This window comes from Lampetra fluviatilis, chromosome 21, assembly GCF_964198595.1.
Source record: "Lampetra fluviatilis chromosome 21, kcLamFluv1.1, whole genome shotgun sequence".
Classification (NCBI taxonomy): Eukaryota; Metazoa; Chordata; class Hyperoartia; order Petromyzontiformes; family Petromyzontidae; genus Lampetra; species Lampetra fluviatilis.
Window position 1 is genome coordinate 11734125 of NC_136295.1, and position 16694 is coordinate 11750818.

Here is a 16694-nt window from a genome sequence, read left to right on the forward strand (position 1 = left end):
CTAAGTTATGGAATTTTTTTTCCACGAAAATAAATTGTCACGCACAACGAGTCTGTGTGCAAAATGTCAGCTCGATTGGATCATGGGAAGTGGGTTAAAAAACGACCGAAAGATTTGCACGGTCGTAAGTGCGTAAGCAAGCAAGTGAACTTAATATAAAGGATTTAAAAATGGACACTGAAGCAGAGTTTTGCAAAGAAATCTTTATTTTTTTGTCTGGTATGAAAGAGTTACCTTGGTGTAATTTAAAACAACTGGAAAACATGTTCACAACTGTAAAACATCTGCACTAGGAGGGTTCAAGGTAACCACAGTTGTTTTTTTCCCTAACAGCTACCAAAACAATGGTACAAGTTGATGATAAATTTCTTTAAAAAACCACTAACATACAAAGATTTAAAATGTCAAAACTAGGGAAGCAACTCTTTACTAACACCACGACAAGGGGTTTATACAGCCAGTAACCGCCACAAGCAACGTGTACTGAAATCAATCTGAAAAGAAAAATAACCCTCAAAGTTTGTGGAAATGTACACAGCACAGTCTACATAATTAACTGAAAGCATGACTACTATATGTGAATGCATTCGGTACAACGTAATAAAAATACCCCTGTGATGGGACAGTGTACCTGGCATCAACGTGGGGCGCTAACTACGTGTTAACCTCACCTCCCTCTCAGTCTTTTCAAGGCCACAACACACTGGAGCTATTACCAAAAGCCGTCACTTGGAACGTCAATTTGCAATAAGTTGCCTTGCCAATGAAAACGGGAGATTTGCTGAAAAACGTGTTTGATGAGCAGGGACTGTCTACAGAATGCACAAGCTTGAGCAATCATGTGACCTCCACCTGCCATTTTATTGGAAGTTTCCTTCCGGATGTCCTGCTATGGAGAGAAGCAATGAGGCGAGTCCAGAGTTGGGATATGGAATTATTTACAATAGTTGGCGTGGCAGCTGCTTGCTCTACAATTGCCCCAGTGTGTCTTGACCTGAATACAACCAGGGGAGCAGTAACCCAGTCACCTCCATGCAACTAAAATTTGAAACATCCTATATCATCATTACCATCATTACTAAAGATTAAATCACAACTTTGATGTTGTATATACGAAACAACTCAGGGCAAATGCATTTCACTCCGAAATCGTGAAATGTTGGGTTAGTGCTCCGCTGATTCTACTTCCTCTTACCGCTCCCCCCTCCGTCTCGTCCTCGTCGCTGCCCCACGCTGCCCTCAGTTATCGTCCTTTTTTTCATCTTCTTCAGCGGGGTAGGCATGCCAGGTTAACCGCTCCTCGTAGAAAGAGATCACAATCTGTGGGCACTTGACATTGGCCTCTTTGGCCGGGACGAGGTCGGCCTCATCAGACCCTTTCCTGGACAGGGAATGGCAAATCAGCACTCAAAACAATGACACATGTATATAGTGTATGCACATTTATACATGTATTCTATTACCTACAACCAAATAATAAAGATCTCATAAGCTAAGGAGGCTTGAGCCTAAAGAGTGCTTGAATGGGTGACCAGCATGTTGCTGCAGGGCTCCTTGCATTATAAAATGGCATGGCAAAAGGTAGGGCCAGCAAAATCTATACCTGTACTGTACATCTAAACTCTCACATCTGTGCTAACCACACCTTCAATGACCAGCGTGGTAAAGCAATGTCAAATGACCCCTGTGGTGTGGGGAAGACCCTCATCTAGTAGTGGATTGACAAAAGAGTTTGTCCACGTTTTTCCAACACATCCATCAAATATGATTTATAGACTACCCCATTCTCCCAAAGCGTTGCACTCCAGGCTAGTGCCACCACACAAACACACAAAAGCATGTCCTGCCACGTTACAGGCACTGCCATATTCAAGGACACGTTATCTCAAAGCAACCAGGGGCTGGAAGGAAAGAACTGAGGCAGGGTGGCCTGACTAAAGAGACAAACATTTTTATCCATTCTTAATATTTTCCAAACAATTCTAAATTAAGCCTATGCTTATAACTAGGAAAATCCAAAATCCGATTTATTTTGTGGGATTTTAAAAAAAGTGTTGTAGTCAATTAGTTGTAATGAATGTTACTCATCGGGGCATGGTCAGCCTAAAGTACGACATTGCTTTACGTCTCAAACTCACAAATACATAGCCTACATCATCAAACAAAGTACTGCACCTCCTGCGGAACGTGATACTAAAACCCATAGAAAAGTGGGCAAGGCCCATAACCGGTTACTTGTAATATGTGGTCACATGACAAAACAGCAACATTATTTTCCTTTGCTGCATCCAATGTCTGGGACTACCTTGCCCATGCAGGCCGTGCTATTGATATCTTCCTTGTTCAAGTCCAGGCTTAAGAGCTTTCTCTTTGCCTTTGTTTCCCTTCTATGGCCTCGTTTCTCCTGGATGACAATGGCATGCCATTTCAGCGAATAACAATTTATCACAATCAGAATATGTATTTATACTGGAAGAATACGATGAGCTATAAAGCTCTTTTTCCACAGATGTTCATTAGAATTTGCACGGTTTTTGTTCACTCTCAAAAGACAGACGGAGAAAATTATTCAGAAGCATAGAAAACCAGTTGAGAAGGCAACCAGAACAAGTGCTGACAATTGCCCAAGCTCTGTGATCCTGTAAGGGAATGTTTGACCAACTCCATTAATTAGTGTTTATACAATTTCCATAAACATTCTACGTAAATTATACTGGACTGTAGATGCTATCTTTCAGTCCCAACGCCGATTCAGTTCGCAGGGATGTTAAAAACAGGAACCACACTTTATAAGCCAAACCACGTTTTCCTGTAGCATACGCACATTTGGCCGAGCAAGGGCACAGCATCATGATCCAATGTTCCGTGGTCTCAGTCCTGCATAGTGTGGCGAGGGCAATTCTCCACAATATGAAGTGATGGATTTACAGTATAAGAGAACCCTCCTCCCCTATGTGGTGTTTCAAGTTCAACACTGTAAATGATGAGAAATCCATCAACAAAAGGAAAACATCTGCAGGCTGGAAACAAGTAAATTGGTTTTAAAAAATAATAATACGGCGACACTCAGTTCTGTTGAGCTGGTGCCTTAGACTAGGATGAAAGCATTGGACATGCAAAGTGGTTGTCAAATCAAATGCACACATGGCATGATGAGGGCCATGCCTTCATGAGCAGACCTTTATGTTTTTAAATCTACATGTGATGTTTCCCCACGCCTCACTGTGCAACTCGCATACGTACCATTTCATGAGGAACATGAGCTCTCCACTTGAATCTGTCGCACCAATGATTCGCTCTGGATCTAAGCCCCTGGCGAAGCCCCGAAGCTGCTCTGCCTGCTGTACACATAGGAGCGTGTACTATGTTAGCACACAGAGCTACATCGCGGAATAACTGTCTACGCACTTTGGCACTGCCACACGATTACACTTAGCACCACGACCACCACACTCGCTGCCACTACACAAATTCAATCACTATCACACTATCCCGATACCATCACACTCACTTTCACTGCAAAGACAAAGATCCCCAATGAAGCTTTTAACATATGTTGAGGCAAGGCCGGCATGGCACACGTGGAGGTGGGTTTCCAGCATCATGCCCGGTCAGTGGATACAGTCGCCTATGTATACCTTGTGCTGATGTTATACACACTGCTTCAGGTACTCAGACAAAGCTAAGTTCATCTTGCAGAGGTCAAAGACCAGATAAGATATTCGTCTTAACACCACTACACAAAAGCCACCACACTACCACGACACTAAATCACACCAAGACACAGAAATCCACAGCACTCACCAGATATTTTCCACACCCTGCTCACACTTAAAAGTTACCAGTTCCATTAAATAAATTTCGGCAGAGAAGAAACATCTGACCACAACAAGAATTAGTTTGCAGAATGGGCAGAGCGCTATCTGGCTTAATCTTGACCTGGGAAAGTACTTTCGCAACCAGCTGTCGAGCTCCTCTTAACTTTTTGGTGCATGTTATTTAACCATAGGAACCCCCCCCAGACGTGATGTAATTTAATCATATTGAGAAAATCCTGATAATTTCCATTACAGTGCAGAGGTTTCACCAGCAGCCATCAGATCGAATGCCAAGCCGAATATTTCTGCCACAGTAGTCATAAAATAATTTGAGTTTTTTTTTTACACCAGACACCCTTGCAAACGAGAAGGGTTTATCTCGGTAAAATGTAAATTAGAAAGCTGCATATTTCCCACTAATGTTGCCACACTGGGTTACACCGCTATGGCGAGGACCACATGCACCAAAAGTTGAGGTATCGGTTACTGTGGCTGATATTACCAACAAATCACAACCGTCCACAACGATAGCTCTGTCCTACCTTGGTCTCCTCCTTCTTCTTTTTGGTTCTCGCCGCCTCCTCGGTACCATTCAGCGACGATCCCTTGCGTTTCCCGCTTTCAGATTTCTCCTCGGCAAGTCGTCCTTTGTTTTTGTAGTTCTCCAGGAACTCGGATATCAGATCGGGACAGTCCAGGTTCTCGTCGGGTTCCCATGTGTTGTCCTCGCTGGAACACACGGTATATGTATTGCACTTCACTGCCAACTCTTTTTGTACAGAAACGTGCATGCAGCCATCATCATCAGTCATGATCAGTATGAAGGCTCCCAAACTGTCACCATCTCTCACGGTGCGGGGATGCAATTATCCACCTTCATACCGGTCAACCCATGTGGTTTACCTATATTCTTGTACAAGGAAATTGTGTTCAGGTCCATACGGCGTACAGCCGTTTCAATACGAGCAACATATTTTTTGTGTTTATGTTTCTCCCTTGTGATGTGACTTTGTAGGATGAACGTAGAAATTTATAAGGGCACGGGGTGACCAATAAGGTCTGATTTGGTCTGTAATAAGGTAGGCACTCATAAGGGGTTGACAGGTATGCATCTTGCACGTGCCACACAAGGTGATATAGAATGTTTTATTTATACATCATATTGGGTCTTTCGGTAAAGCCACGTAGATTGAAAAAATAACAAAAATGTAAATCACGACGTTTCGATCGCAACACAAGCAATCGTCTTCAGGTGTTTTCCATTTATCCAGAAATGCCCCAATTAATTTAAGGCTTTTTTTGGGACAGGCTGTATTGGGGTTGTTTGATCATATGCATGATGATGATGGGAAGACAGGAAGGACCGGTTCAGAGTGCATTCACCACTGAAAGAAACTAGCTTTGGCTGAGAATAACCCAATTTCTCTTTAAGGCGTGTTAATAAAAATCCATACACAAGAGGGGAAAATACTCAAAGATCCACACAAATGGGTTCTGAATACAATTTGCTCAAGATATCCTCTGGTCACTTTTCAGCACGTTTTGGTGTTTGCCCAATCTCTGTGAGCCACCAACTCTTGCCACCAAAGTTATGGATCTGTATGGATGTATCGACTGCAACTAGTTAAACACAACTTAAAACCCTTTACAGCAGTGGGACAGACGTTATGGAGGGCAGTGACTTAAAGCATGAGGAACGTTTTTAATGAACCTGGAATCATTCATTATCGCAACAATAGGCAGCATTATAACAGTATAAGATACAACTTTTAACAACTGTAAGCAATTGTAATGTAATTAAAAGACAAAATATAGTATTGGTGCAACAGGCTCTCAACTAGCAATGAAGGCCTTTCATCTCCCCACGTCGCTCAGGTCATGGGAGTTATATGACCATACTTGACGATGGCTAGTTCTGGTTGACTCGTTAAGTATAGTACAGTACAGTTCAATGGATTGTGTTACATGTCCTCTGCTGCCCACATTGTAGCCCCCAGAGCATCCTATGGCACCTCCTTTACGCATGGTCACCCATTATAGCACTATCCAGGTTTAAAACAGCAGGTTTATTCTGGGCATTCTGGATAAAGTTCACATATATATGCTTAAATAAAAAACAAAATAGGTACAATTTTTTTTTCTAAAGTAAGATATTGCAGGCAAAAGCAGTTTTTCCACCACTTAACTAAGAATTTGTTTAATTTGCTCAGATGCAGCCCTGACAAACAAAAGTAAATTTCAATAAAAAATGTCAGTGTATAACCACGTGCGTATACGTGTGTGTATACGTGTGTGCGCATGCGTGCGAAACCATACTCGCCGAAGCCTTTCCACTTGAGCAGGTACTCCACCTTCCCCTTCACCACTCTTCTGTCTAGAACCTTCTCCACCACGTACTCCTCCTCCACCGGTTCATCCACAGACTCGTCCACAGGGTCTGGATCACCCTTCTTCTTGCTCTTCTGCTTCCCTAACGCGGCCGCTGTGCACACACGTGCGCCACAAACCGTGTGCACAATGAGGTGGGGGTTGTTACGGCCAGGAGCCCAGGGCCAATGCCATGATAAAGAGATCAGCGCAGAAGGTGCACCAGATAATTATTCAGCGTGTGTAGCTTACACCGAGGTTTTCATCTGTAAATTCGTGAACTTTCGCCACACATTTCTGAAGAAATGGTTTCTCTCCAAGTGTTATTCAAAATTGAGTCCACGAAATCTCCCTCATTGCGGGCTTCCGCGATTACTAACCACCAGGCACGTGTAACATCTAGTGACTTCATTAGCATATGCATTCAGATTTGTAGCCATAGAAACCCGCACCGCAGGGGGCGGGCACGGAGTCAAAAGGGCTGGATTCTGATAAACACGACTCCAGAACACAAATTATTTAAATTGTATTATTTTAATTTAAATTCACTTAATTATTTTTCTATCTACGCGACTTTACCGAAAGAACCAAAGAATACAAATTAAAACAGTGGTCACATGTCCTGTATAACTGTGTCACGTGGTGTCTGGAACTCGGTGACCACGTGATCACAAACACAGGCCACCCCTCCTCCATAGGGCAACACTCACCACCGAGTTCTAAAGTCAATCTCTTGCATTCTCTTCCAATTACTCCAGGCAGCCTTGAATACACCCTTGGATCAGACACAAGATAACCCAAACCACCCACCACGAGTCCACCTCATGGTCTTTCATTCAGATCCACTCTGAGACTCCTGTACAAATTTGGAACCACGCTGTGCAAGCTTGAATTGCTAACGAATGACTGTTAATCCACCCCAGACCACCCTTATCCACCACAGATTGACCCCAAACCACGTTGGATCTATTCTAGACCACTCTTAATGCACCACTGCCGAATCTAGATTCAATCCAGGCCACCCACCCAGTAATAGCCTCAAGACACTCTGGACCAGGCCTAAAATAAATTATAATTGTGCATTGCAAGCACAACGTACTTATGATCACAATGCTGCTGTAATTGTAATTTAGCTATAATAAAAAACAATTACTGTACCAGGTAAGGCCTACTGTGATATAATATAGCTCTTTTTCAGAAGCAACCTGGTCACAAATGATAGCTCAATTAAGTTAACATACATGTGGAAATGTATAGCAGCCAAATACTATGATTATTAATGTGCGTGGAAAAACTGGAAGATCCGGAGAACAATCCACACGACCACGGGAAAAACATACAAATTCCACGACCTTCTGCATACCAGGCGAGGTAGTTAACATCTCACCACTGTGGTGCCCCAATTTAACCTGGTTTGGCCGAGACCAATGCCTGGAGATCGGTAATCTAGCACAGGTCACTGTGAATCTATTTAGCTATTCTTTGTACACCCCTGCTAGCTACCCATGGAACCACCATCTCTAAACAATTTCAATTCACCACCAGATAACCATGGAAACACCACCCCTGACCAATTTAATTCCACAACCTAAGACCAACTATGGAAACACCTAAGGAACTGTAGTCCACCACCACCACGTCTTGGAAATTTCAATTGACCGTGTAACCATTTCACGCCTTACTTTTTAAACAATCAGCCACAGGTCACCATGAAAACACCACGCCTGACCAATTTCAATCCACCTCGAGTCACCATGGAACCACCACGCCTGACCAATTTAATTCCACAACCTAAGACCAACTATGGAAACACATCTACGGAACTGTAGTCCACCACCACGTCTTGGAAATTTCAATTGAACGTGCAACCATTCCGCGCCTTATTTTTAAACAATCAGCCACAGCTCACCATGAAACCAACACGCCTGACCAATTGCAATCCACCAGGCATGAGCAATGTCAATTTCGGAACCACCAAGTCTCGACGAATTGTAAATCCACCATGCAACCACCGCCCACGATTGATGCACAACCTCAGGCCTAGCCACGGTCACCCTGGAGGGACCGTGGCCTCACTACCACAGAACCAAACGCAGTGCCCCTCGCTACCCAGCGGGCGAGCGTCTTCACCAGCGTAGCAAGATCCGTGGGCAACCACGAGCAACGTGGGGATGGGTCTCGGCTTGATAAGCCACGGGCCTAGCCGCCTCCATATCCCCACAGTTCTCCCGCCTTTCGTCACCCACCACCACCACCGCTACGTCTCTCACTTACCGCCCGTGTCGGACATCGCCTCAGCCTCAACTAGAGCAGCGGGGAAAACAACGCGGGACAATCTTGTCTTCTCCTCCTCCACCTCGTCGTCTCACCCCTCGTCAACTCCCGTCTTCTAGTCCTGCACACACGAGAGAGAGAGGAGAGAGAGAGGCGCCATGGCGGGCGGCCGCGATAACAACACACGGGGACTCGGGTCACGTCCATGCGCGGGAAGGGGTGGGGGAGGAGGTGGAAAGACGACAAAATGTCGACTTCGCGAGACGCCAAAAACGACGCGACTGCGTGGCGGCAAAATTAAGCGATTTGTTGTTGTTCTGTCAACACGACCGCGTTCACTGACCGCACTGAAGCTCGTCCGCGTGAGTGAACGGGTGCCGTAAGATCACAGCCCCGTCAGCCCGGCTCGCCGCGCCGTCTTTGTCCGCCCCGGGGTCTCCTGTAAGCCCCCCCCCCACCATCGCAAGCCCTCCTCCAAAGCCCCGCCCCTTTTCTCCCAAACCCCGCCCATTTTCACTTAGACCCCGCCCCCGTTTGCAAAGCCCCGCCCCTCTGTCGCAAAGCCCCGCCCATTCCCCCCCAAAACCCCGCCCATTCACACACAACCCTGTAACCCCGCTCCCCCTGCTTTCCTCCCGCCGAGCGCGCGCGCCGACGCCGGCGTTGCCCCATTGGTCGAGGCGCTGGCACGTGACCGAGGGAGGGCAGCGAAGAGCGCGAGATTAGTTGGCGGGAAAAGACGCGAGCGCGCGACATGTTGTTTGCGGGGCGGGGCGAGGCGGGGGGTGGGGTAGGAGGAAGGGGGATCAGGGGGGCGGGGCTACATACGGGTCTCTCGCGCACCGGAAGTACGCAGCTTAGACCACGTGCGCATTGAGACGGACGAGGAAACGCGATTTTTTTGTTTCGGTAGTGGGTAACGCTGCTCTGGAATTAAGCAAAATGTTAAATTTTTGCTCATAAGAGCACATAGGTGTCACATACCTGCCGACCCACACGGTTTACCTCCGTGCTTTTGTGCGGGGAAATTTGAGTTATCGGTTCCGAATTGGTCTGTAATAAGGTAGGCACTGATAAGGGGTTGACAGGTATGGTAAAAGCACATAGATGTGCCATCGTGTTTATACAACCAGTGCCAACCAGCAGTAATGTATCGCACAAGTATTTAAATTTAGGTAATTCTATCTCCACATACGAAATATTTTAGTCCTGTCAGTCTATTGGCGCTCCAGAACAATATTGTCGTGTACTATACAGCAACATTTGTGTTAGCAAGTCAGCTTTAGATTGTTTTTTATCTCATGGGTCTCATCAGCATTCGGAGTTGGTACATCCTATGTGAAACTCACATTCAATGATTAATTACTCGAATTGATTATATTTGGTTCACGGTGTATGCAGGGATCATAGCTAAATATTGATCCAACTATTGACATTGGTGGTGTATTGACGCATTTAACTTTTAACTCTCAACAATAACTCGTAATCCTGACTGCCCGAGTGAATTAGAAAAAATAGATAATTAATTGTATGTATCCATCAGCTATCGATCTGAATCAAATAGGGTACCATGAATCATATAAAACGTACTTCACATTACAGTACTCATACAAATTAACACAAAGTTATTTTTTTAAGTTACATTTTCAAAAATTATTTAATGTCTGCTGATATTTTTTTAAAATGGCACTTTACACTTTCACTAATTGTGAGCTATAATGCTTCATAGTTTCCAGCTTTAAGGTGACAATATGCGTACAGTACTGGCAATACAGTACACGTACTTGTATTCTTGCATAGCTCCATGTCTCGACTAGATGTCGAAATTCATCTCAATGTATCGCTTTGTCTTTGTTTCTAATTGTTTCTCAATTCCTGTCCCCCTCTCCCTCCAATATATCTCATCAGCCCACCCCCGACATCTCCCCTTCTCTCAGACCTCGTTAACCTTATCCCGCTGCTTGTCACTTTCCCTCCCTGTCTCCCCTTTTGCTCTTTCCTCAACGTTTCATGCCCTTTTCTCTCTCCGTCCCTCGCTGTCTATTACCTCCGCCTCATCTCCAATCCTCACCTCCCTCCTATATTTTAATAAGAGTATGAGCGAGTTTTTATGATGCAGAAACCTGATGAGGGTAACCCACGCTTGCAATAAGCGTGTGAACGAACACCTGCCTCCCATACATGTCAAACCAACCCATACAGTTTACCCGTATTCTTGTGCAGGGAAATTTTAGTTTTCAGGTCCATACGGCGTACACCCGGGCAAAAACATATATAGTCTGTTTCTCCCTTGTGATGGGACTTTGAAGGATGAACTTTGAGATGTATAAGGGCACGGGGTGACCAATAAGGTCTGAATTGGTCTGTCATAAGGTCGGCACTGATAAGGGCTTGACAGGTATGTGCCTCGGTCCCTGTACCAGACCGCCATTCACGTGCTGTCCATCACATGCGATGACACGTGGGTCAAAATGTAAACACGGCACGGAAGATTCCCCCTCTTGGGTTTAAAATTAAATGCCCCTCCCCCCCCCGGAACTGTAATCGGACTCTGCCTCCGTCATACCTGTGTTGAAGTCATGCCTGGATTATGTTAAAAGGTTTAGAATGAAAATGGATCTTATTTTTAGTCAATATCAAGATACTGCCACAAAGTCAACCACGATAAGACTTGGTTATAACCCGAAACAACTTGCTAACCACCCAGCTAACAGTTCTACAATTGAGCAATGTTGCTATAATGTTCCGGTATGGTTACGGTAACGTTAGACTTCAACGTTGCACCGACGTTAAGTTGTACGGTTTGAATTACGTTCCCACAACATTGCAGAATAACAATGCACTGTTGCATTTCTACCTTAAAGGGATAAATTAATTGCGTAGAAAATTTCACGAAACATACAAGTGACATTAAACATTTATTTTCATTCGAAAAAGTACAAATTGAGTACAAATAATATACACTTAAACTAATATAGTACAGAAGCTAGAGATAACATTTTGCCATTAATGTCAGCTACTTTAAATTGCTTTTTTATATATATAGGCCAAGCTATGAAACTTTTACAAATGGTATTTGAAGGTTGTATTGATTTAATAATTGCAAAGATCAGTGTCAGAGAAAGACATGGGAAGGCTGGACTGGTGCTCATTTCTTAAAGTCCTGACTTCTGATTCCTGAAAGGAATACGTTTCAAATTAGCAACAATGTGAATTCAATGCCACCGTTATCACACTTGTAAACACAGACTCCCATGTGGAATATATATTTTGTACAATACCTGCAAATTTCTTAGACCAGTGTGTGCATACAAAGTAAATAAGAGATGTCTTCACCTATTTAATAGGTACTGGCCTATTTAATATATATTTCTTTAGGACCACAATTTTCCTTCTACACATTTAGTATTCAAGGTAAATATTGCAAATTTTAGTAGTTTCTGCAAGGAGCCAAAATCACATCGTGTTTTTATTTCTACACGGTAATTTTTCAATTTTGGGAAAAAATATTAATTGCAATTAAACATTTCAAACATCATATTCTATGGTTCTTTCGGTGAAGTCACGTAGATATGAAAAATAATAAAAATTAAATAATAAAAATAAAGTGAATTAAAAAAATCACGACGTTTTGATCGCAACACAAGTGTGTTGTCATCCTGTTCCTGATGACGACCGCTTGTGTTGCGATCGAAACATTGTAATATTTTTATTTTTTATTCACTTTATTTTTATTATTTTATTGTTATTATTTTTTCTATCTACGTGACTTTACCGAAAGAACCATAGCATATGAATTCCTGCAGTCACGAAAGTTTTAAGTCAATTTCAAACATCAGTTGACCCACATACATAAAGCATATGGTTAATACATTTAAGAGGTCAGAATAAACTAAACCACAATTGTGGTTAGTTTATGAAATGATGAGAAATATACATTCAATGGCCTTCAGTTACACAATGCTACAGCCAAGTGTATTCTATCCTGACAAATATAACATTCTAAACTAAAATGTGTCAGTGGAAGGAATAAAAAGTTCAACTGTAGGAAAATGTTTTAAACCTTTCGGGTCCTGACAAATATATTTACATTTGAATACTGATGTCTGATTGATATGTTATCAGTGAAAACTTGTTTTTGTAATAATTTACAGGACTGAAAGTCAAAAATGATACCAAAGGAGCAAGATTAACCGTACCCAAGCAAAGCAAATTACCAAACATATTTAACAACCTCGACAAATTTCGATTTAAAGCTTTCGTGACTGCAGGGATTCATCTTCTTGGTTCTTTCGGTAAAGTCACGTAGAAGGGAAGTAATAAAATAATAAAAATAAAACATAAAATCATTCTCACGACGTTTCGGCCACAACGCAAGCGGCCGTCCTCAGGTGAAGACCAGGTCTGTCGGGGAGACAGCGTCTGACGCTGTCTCTCCGACAGACGCTGTCTCCCCGACAGACCTGTTCTCCACCTGAGGACGCTGTCTCCCCGACAGACCTGTTCCCCACCTGAGGACGGCTGCTTGCGTTGTGGCCGAAACGTCGTGAGAATTATTTTATTATGTTTTATTTGTATTATTTTATTACTTCCCTTCTACGTGACTTTACCGAAAGAACCAAGAAGATGAACCTCGACAAAGATGAGCAGCATGGACATCACCTTGTAATTTGCCCCTCCTCGTTTGTTGGGAGCATGCTTCAGGGTTTCTGCAATCTCTCCCTCTATTTCCTTCACCTTTGCTCTTGGGTGGTTCTTTAAGCAAGCTCCTGGATATATAAAAAAAAATTAATACATATAGGACTAATTTGTTTTTTTATATATGCTCAAAGTACCGATTGATTTTCATTCATAAAACAATTTATCTAGTTTAAGTATGCACAGTAAAAAAAATTCAAATTTTTGGGATATATAAATGTTAAATAAAATCATGAAATATCTGCAGTGATTGCCCGTAACATTTGAATTACACCACAAAAGCCACTTTCTCATATAGATGTCAGTTCCACAAGGCAATGTGCTTCACTGAATAAAAATAACATGAAAAACGGACTTGCTTTCTATCAACAAGAAAACAAAGCATTATTATAACGCAACATACTTACTCGTCAGCACCATGAAAACTGGAAGATCTATTAGGGACAGCTTCCATTTCCTCCCTTTGAGGCTGTACTTTGACCACAGGGCATTGGTGCCGAGCGTTCTCATCATTCGGTGGACACTGTCCCCAACGTTACATCCACCCAGTGAACTCAGATGGGATATCTGTGAAGAATATTTAAGCTATTTTGAGAAGAAAATACTTCTGAACATAACATTGCTTTCTTTAATATACCATACACTTTCTTACATTCACTAAAATACACCTTAAACCGATGGACGTTGTTACTTATAATGTTAAAACAATATTATACAAGCACAAATTTCCTTTGCATTTACCAAAAGTAATATACCATTTGCTTTTTGAGTTTGTTGTCTGTGCTAATTCTACAGCAAAGCTCTTCAAGTTCATCCGTCGTGTTTAATGGGTTGGGAAGAACATCCTCTAAGGTCTCAGTTACAACTGCTCTGTTTGCAAGTGTTTGCAAAAGGTGCAATTGCTCCGCCTGGTTTTCTATAATGATGTCCAGTTTGAGTAGAACTTTGCTCTTGTAATCTGTAAGTCAGGAATTATATTAATTAGTATTTCTCGTGTTTACAATTTCATTAATATTGAAATCTGCAGTTGTACACAAAACAATCCTGGTGTTAATTCAAATAGACATAAGTTGATGTGAATGTAACAAGTGATTTAAAAAAAAATAGAATATAACACAATTGTAAAAGTAACACACTTAAGTTGTGCCTCTGTGGGGTATGAGTGTGTACTTGGTAAATCCGATCTGTGGATACAGTCACAAAATTAGTTTATGAAGCCAAAATCTAATTGCATAATTCAGCCAAATTTATAATGGCTTAAATTTTTTAAAATTCTGCAGCAATTCCCAGAGCAGTACCTCAGTTTAATGGCATCACATACAGGACACATTCTGACCTTTTTCACCTTCTATTGAATAGCTCCCTGGTCGTGAACTTCCTGTTGACGTCTGTCCAAGCGGCGAAGGGGTTCTAATCATGTGAAGTATGTCTTTGGACGTTGAGGCTGTGAATAAAACAACATTGTCAGGGGAAACAATATCAAGAGAGAAAAAATATATTTTCACCATTTGCCAAACATTGCAATGGCTTGCATATTTAAGAACACTAAAACAGTCCTCAGGCAATGTTAAGCATGGCTGGAACACTGTTGTTATTCATACAGGGTGACCCAAAAAAAACGGGCCCCAACTCTAATTAGGCCCCGTTTCTTAGTGTTTTGTCCGAATGAAATGAAACTTTGGTCATAACTAGTTTATTATATTCAAAACATCAAATCAAAACACTAGGGTCTTTGGCCTGTTTTTCTCCGTTCTACAGCATGTGCTCTAGATGGCCTCCATTTAGCTCCGTGCATTTCTTGAGGCGCAGCACGAAGTTGTCCATGACGTTCTTACAGACTGAATTGGTAATGGCTCTCATCTCCTCCCTGATGGTTTCCTTGAGTTCCGTGATGGTTCTGGGTTTCCCTGCGTAGACTCTGTCCTTAAAATAGCCCCAAAGAAAAAAATCTGGGGGGCTTAGGTCCGGGCTATGGGGTGCCCACTCAAAATCAGTCTTGAGACTGATCACTCGGCCTCCGAAGTTCTCTTTCAGCCAATCTCGGGACAGGTTTGAGGTGTGAGAACTTGCTCCGTCTTGCTGGAACCAGAACTTGCTCATGAGCGACGGGTAGAGGGTCTGGAGCTCACTCTTGAAGGTTTTGAGGACCTCCACATACCGCTCCTTGGTGACTGTCACTGCTGCGCCAGATTCTTCGATGAAGATTGGTCCGATGATGCCTCTGGCCGAGATTGCAGCCCACACCGTGCACTTAGGAGAGTGCAAGGGCTTGGTGGCTACTTCATTGGGTCTGGAGGACCCCCAGAAGACATTTGTCTTGGAGTTCGCCTTTCCGTCAAGATGGAAGTGGGCTTCATCTGAGGTCCAAAGGAGGTTAAGGAAACTTGGTGTCTCCTCGATCTTCTCGAGCATCTTGACTGCCATAGCGCTCCTCTGCTTCTTGTCTGAGGCTGTAAGGGTCTGCAGCGTCTGTATTTTGTAAGCCCTGATATCGTTCACCAGCACTCTCCTGCAAGTCTCACGGGACATACCAAGGGACTGACTTCGCTTACGCACAGAGCGTTTCGGACTCTGCTGGAGAGACTCTCTCACACTTTCGACCAGCTCGGCTGTTCGCTTCTTGGGACGTCCCGAGTGGCTTGGACGGTTCTCACTGGCAGCGTTGAGGTTCTCCACGGTCCCATACTTCTCGAAGTGGGCCACCCAGTTCTGAATTCTGCTTTTGGATGGAGCCTTTTCACATTCGAACTGACGCATGAAACTGTCCTGGGTTTTCTTAAACGAGCCTGTCTTGTAGTAAAATTTAACACAGTGTATTCTTTGTCCCAGCTCCCACTGGGGTCTTGGTGTACTCACGGTCGTTGATTCTGCCATGTCCTGTAAAATAAGGGCAATCGGTGAATAAATAAAGGAGATATCACATAAAGTGTACACGGGGCCCGTTTTTTTTGGGTCAATTATGAATAGGCCATTTTGCTTATTTTTCACTCAGGAGCGAGTGAGCCTGTATTTCGATGCCTTCCATTGAGTGACTGACATATTTACTGCTTCAAAGATTCCTGTATGCTATATTTACACAAGTCTTAAGATGCACATACCACTTGTTTGTGAGCAAAACTCAGACAGAGCTGGGTGAGTGATGAATTCTGGTGGCAATGGTAGGCCCACCATTGAGCAGCACTGAATGGCCTCGGCTGACATAACTGCAACTCTCATTTTCTTATTTGGCTTCTCTCCTTCATCTACATCACATGTGGAAATACAGAACATAGTCACTGATAGGGAAGTAAACATGCGCCATATGCAATATTTAATTAAATTTTAAAGTAACAATGCTGATGCAGTAATATATTGACAGCTGGAAAATTAAAAAATATTAATCACAATAAATTTGTATCCTAATTATATGCTCACCATCATAATTCTCGCTTCCTGATGAGTTATGGTATTTATGTGGATTATTTGACAGTCTATTTTGTCTCTGTGCATCAATACTCTCCATATTCGATGTCACCTGTGATCTCCCTCCGGACGAGG

At 43.0% G+C, this 16694-nt stretch overlaps 1 protein-coding gene and 1 long non-coding RNA gene across 3 annotated transcripts; both read right to left on the bottom strand.

Moving 5' to 3' along the window:
• Window positions 1-183: 183 nt before the first annotated feature.
• On the bottom strand, window positions 184-8935 carry CBX1 (chromobox 1). Of its 2 annotated transcripts, none has more exons than XM_078866093.1 (6): window positions 8803-8935; window positions 8460-8580; window positions 6135-6300; window positions 4361-4547; window positions 3244-3338; window positions 184-1381 (listed from the first exon to the last, which is right to left on the bottom strand). In XM_078866093.1, the coding sequence occupies exons 2-6, from the start codon at window positions 8473-8475 to the stop codon at window positions 1240-1242; spliced, it is 606 nt and encodes a 201-aa protein (XP_078722219.1). In that variant the 5' UTR covers window positions 8476-8580; window positions 8803-8935; the 3' UTR covers window positions 184-1239. The 2 variants fall into 2 exon arrangements, with proteins under 2 accessions (XP_078722219.1, XP_078722218.1); XM_078866092.1 differs by having other exon boundaries at window positions 3244-3341.
• A 2616-nt stretch (window positions 8936-11551) lies between these two features.
• Window positions 11552-13667, bottom strand: LOC144938073 (uncharacterized). Its single transcript, XR_013637814.1, has 3 exons — window positions 13565-13667; window positions 13122-13228; window positions 11552-11636 (listed from the first exon to the last, which is right to left on the bottom strand). It is a non-coding gene; the product is annotated as an uncharacterized LOC144938073 (long non-coding RNA).
• Window positions 13668-16694: the final 3027 nt, after the last annotated feature.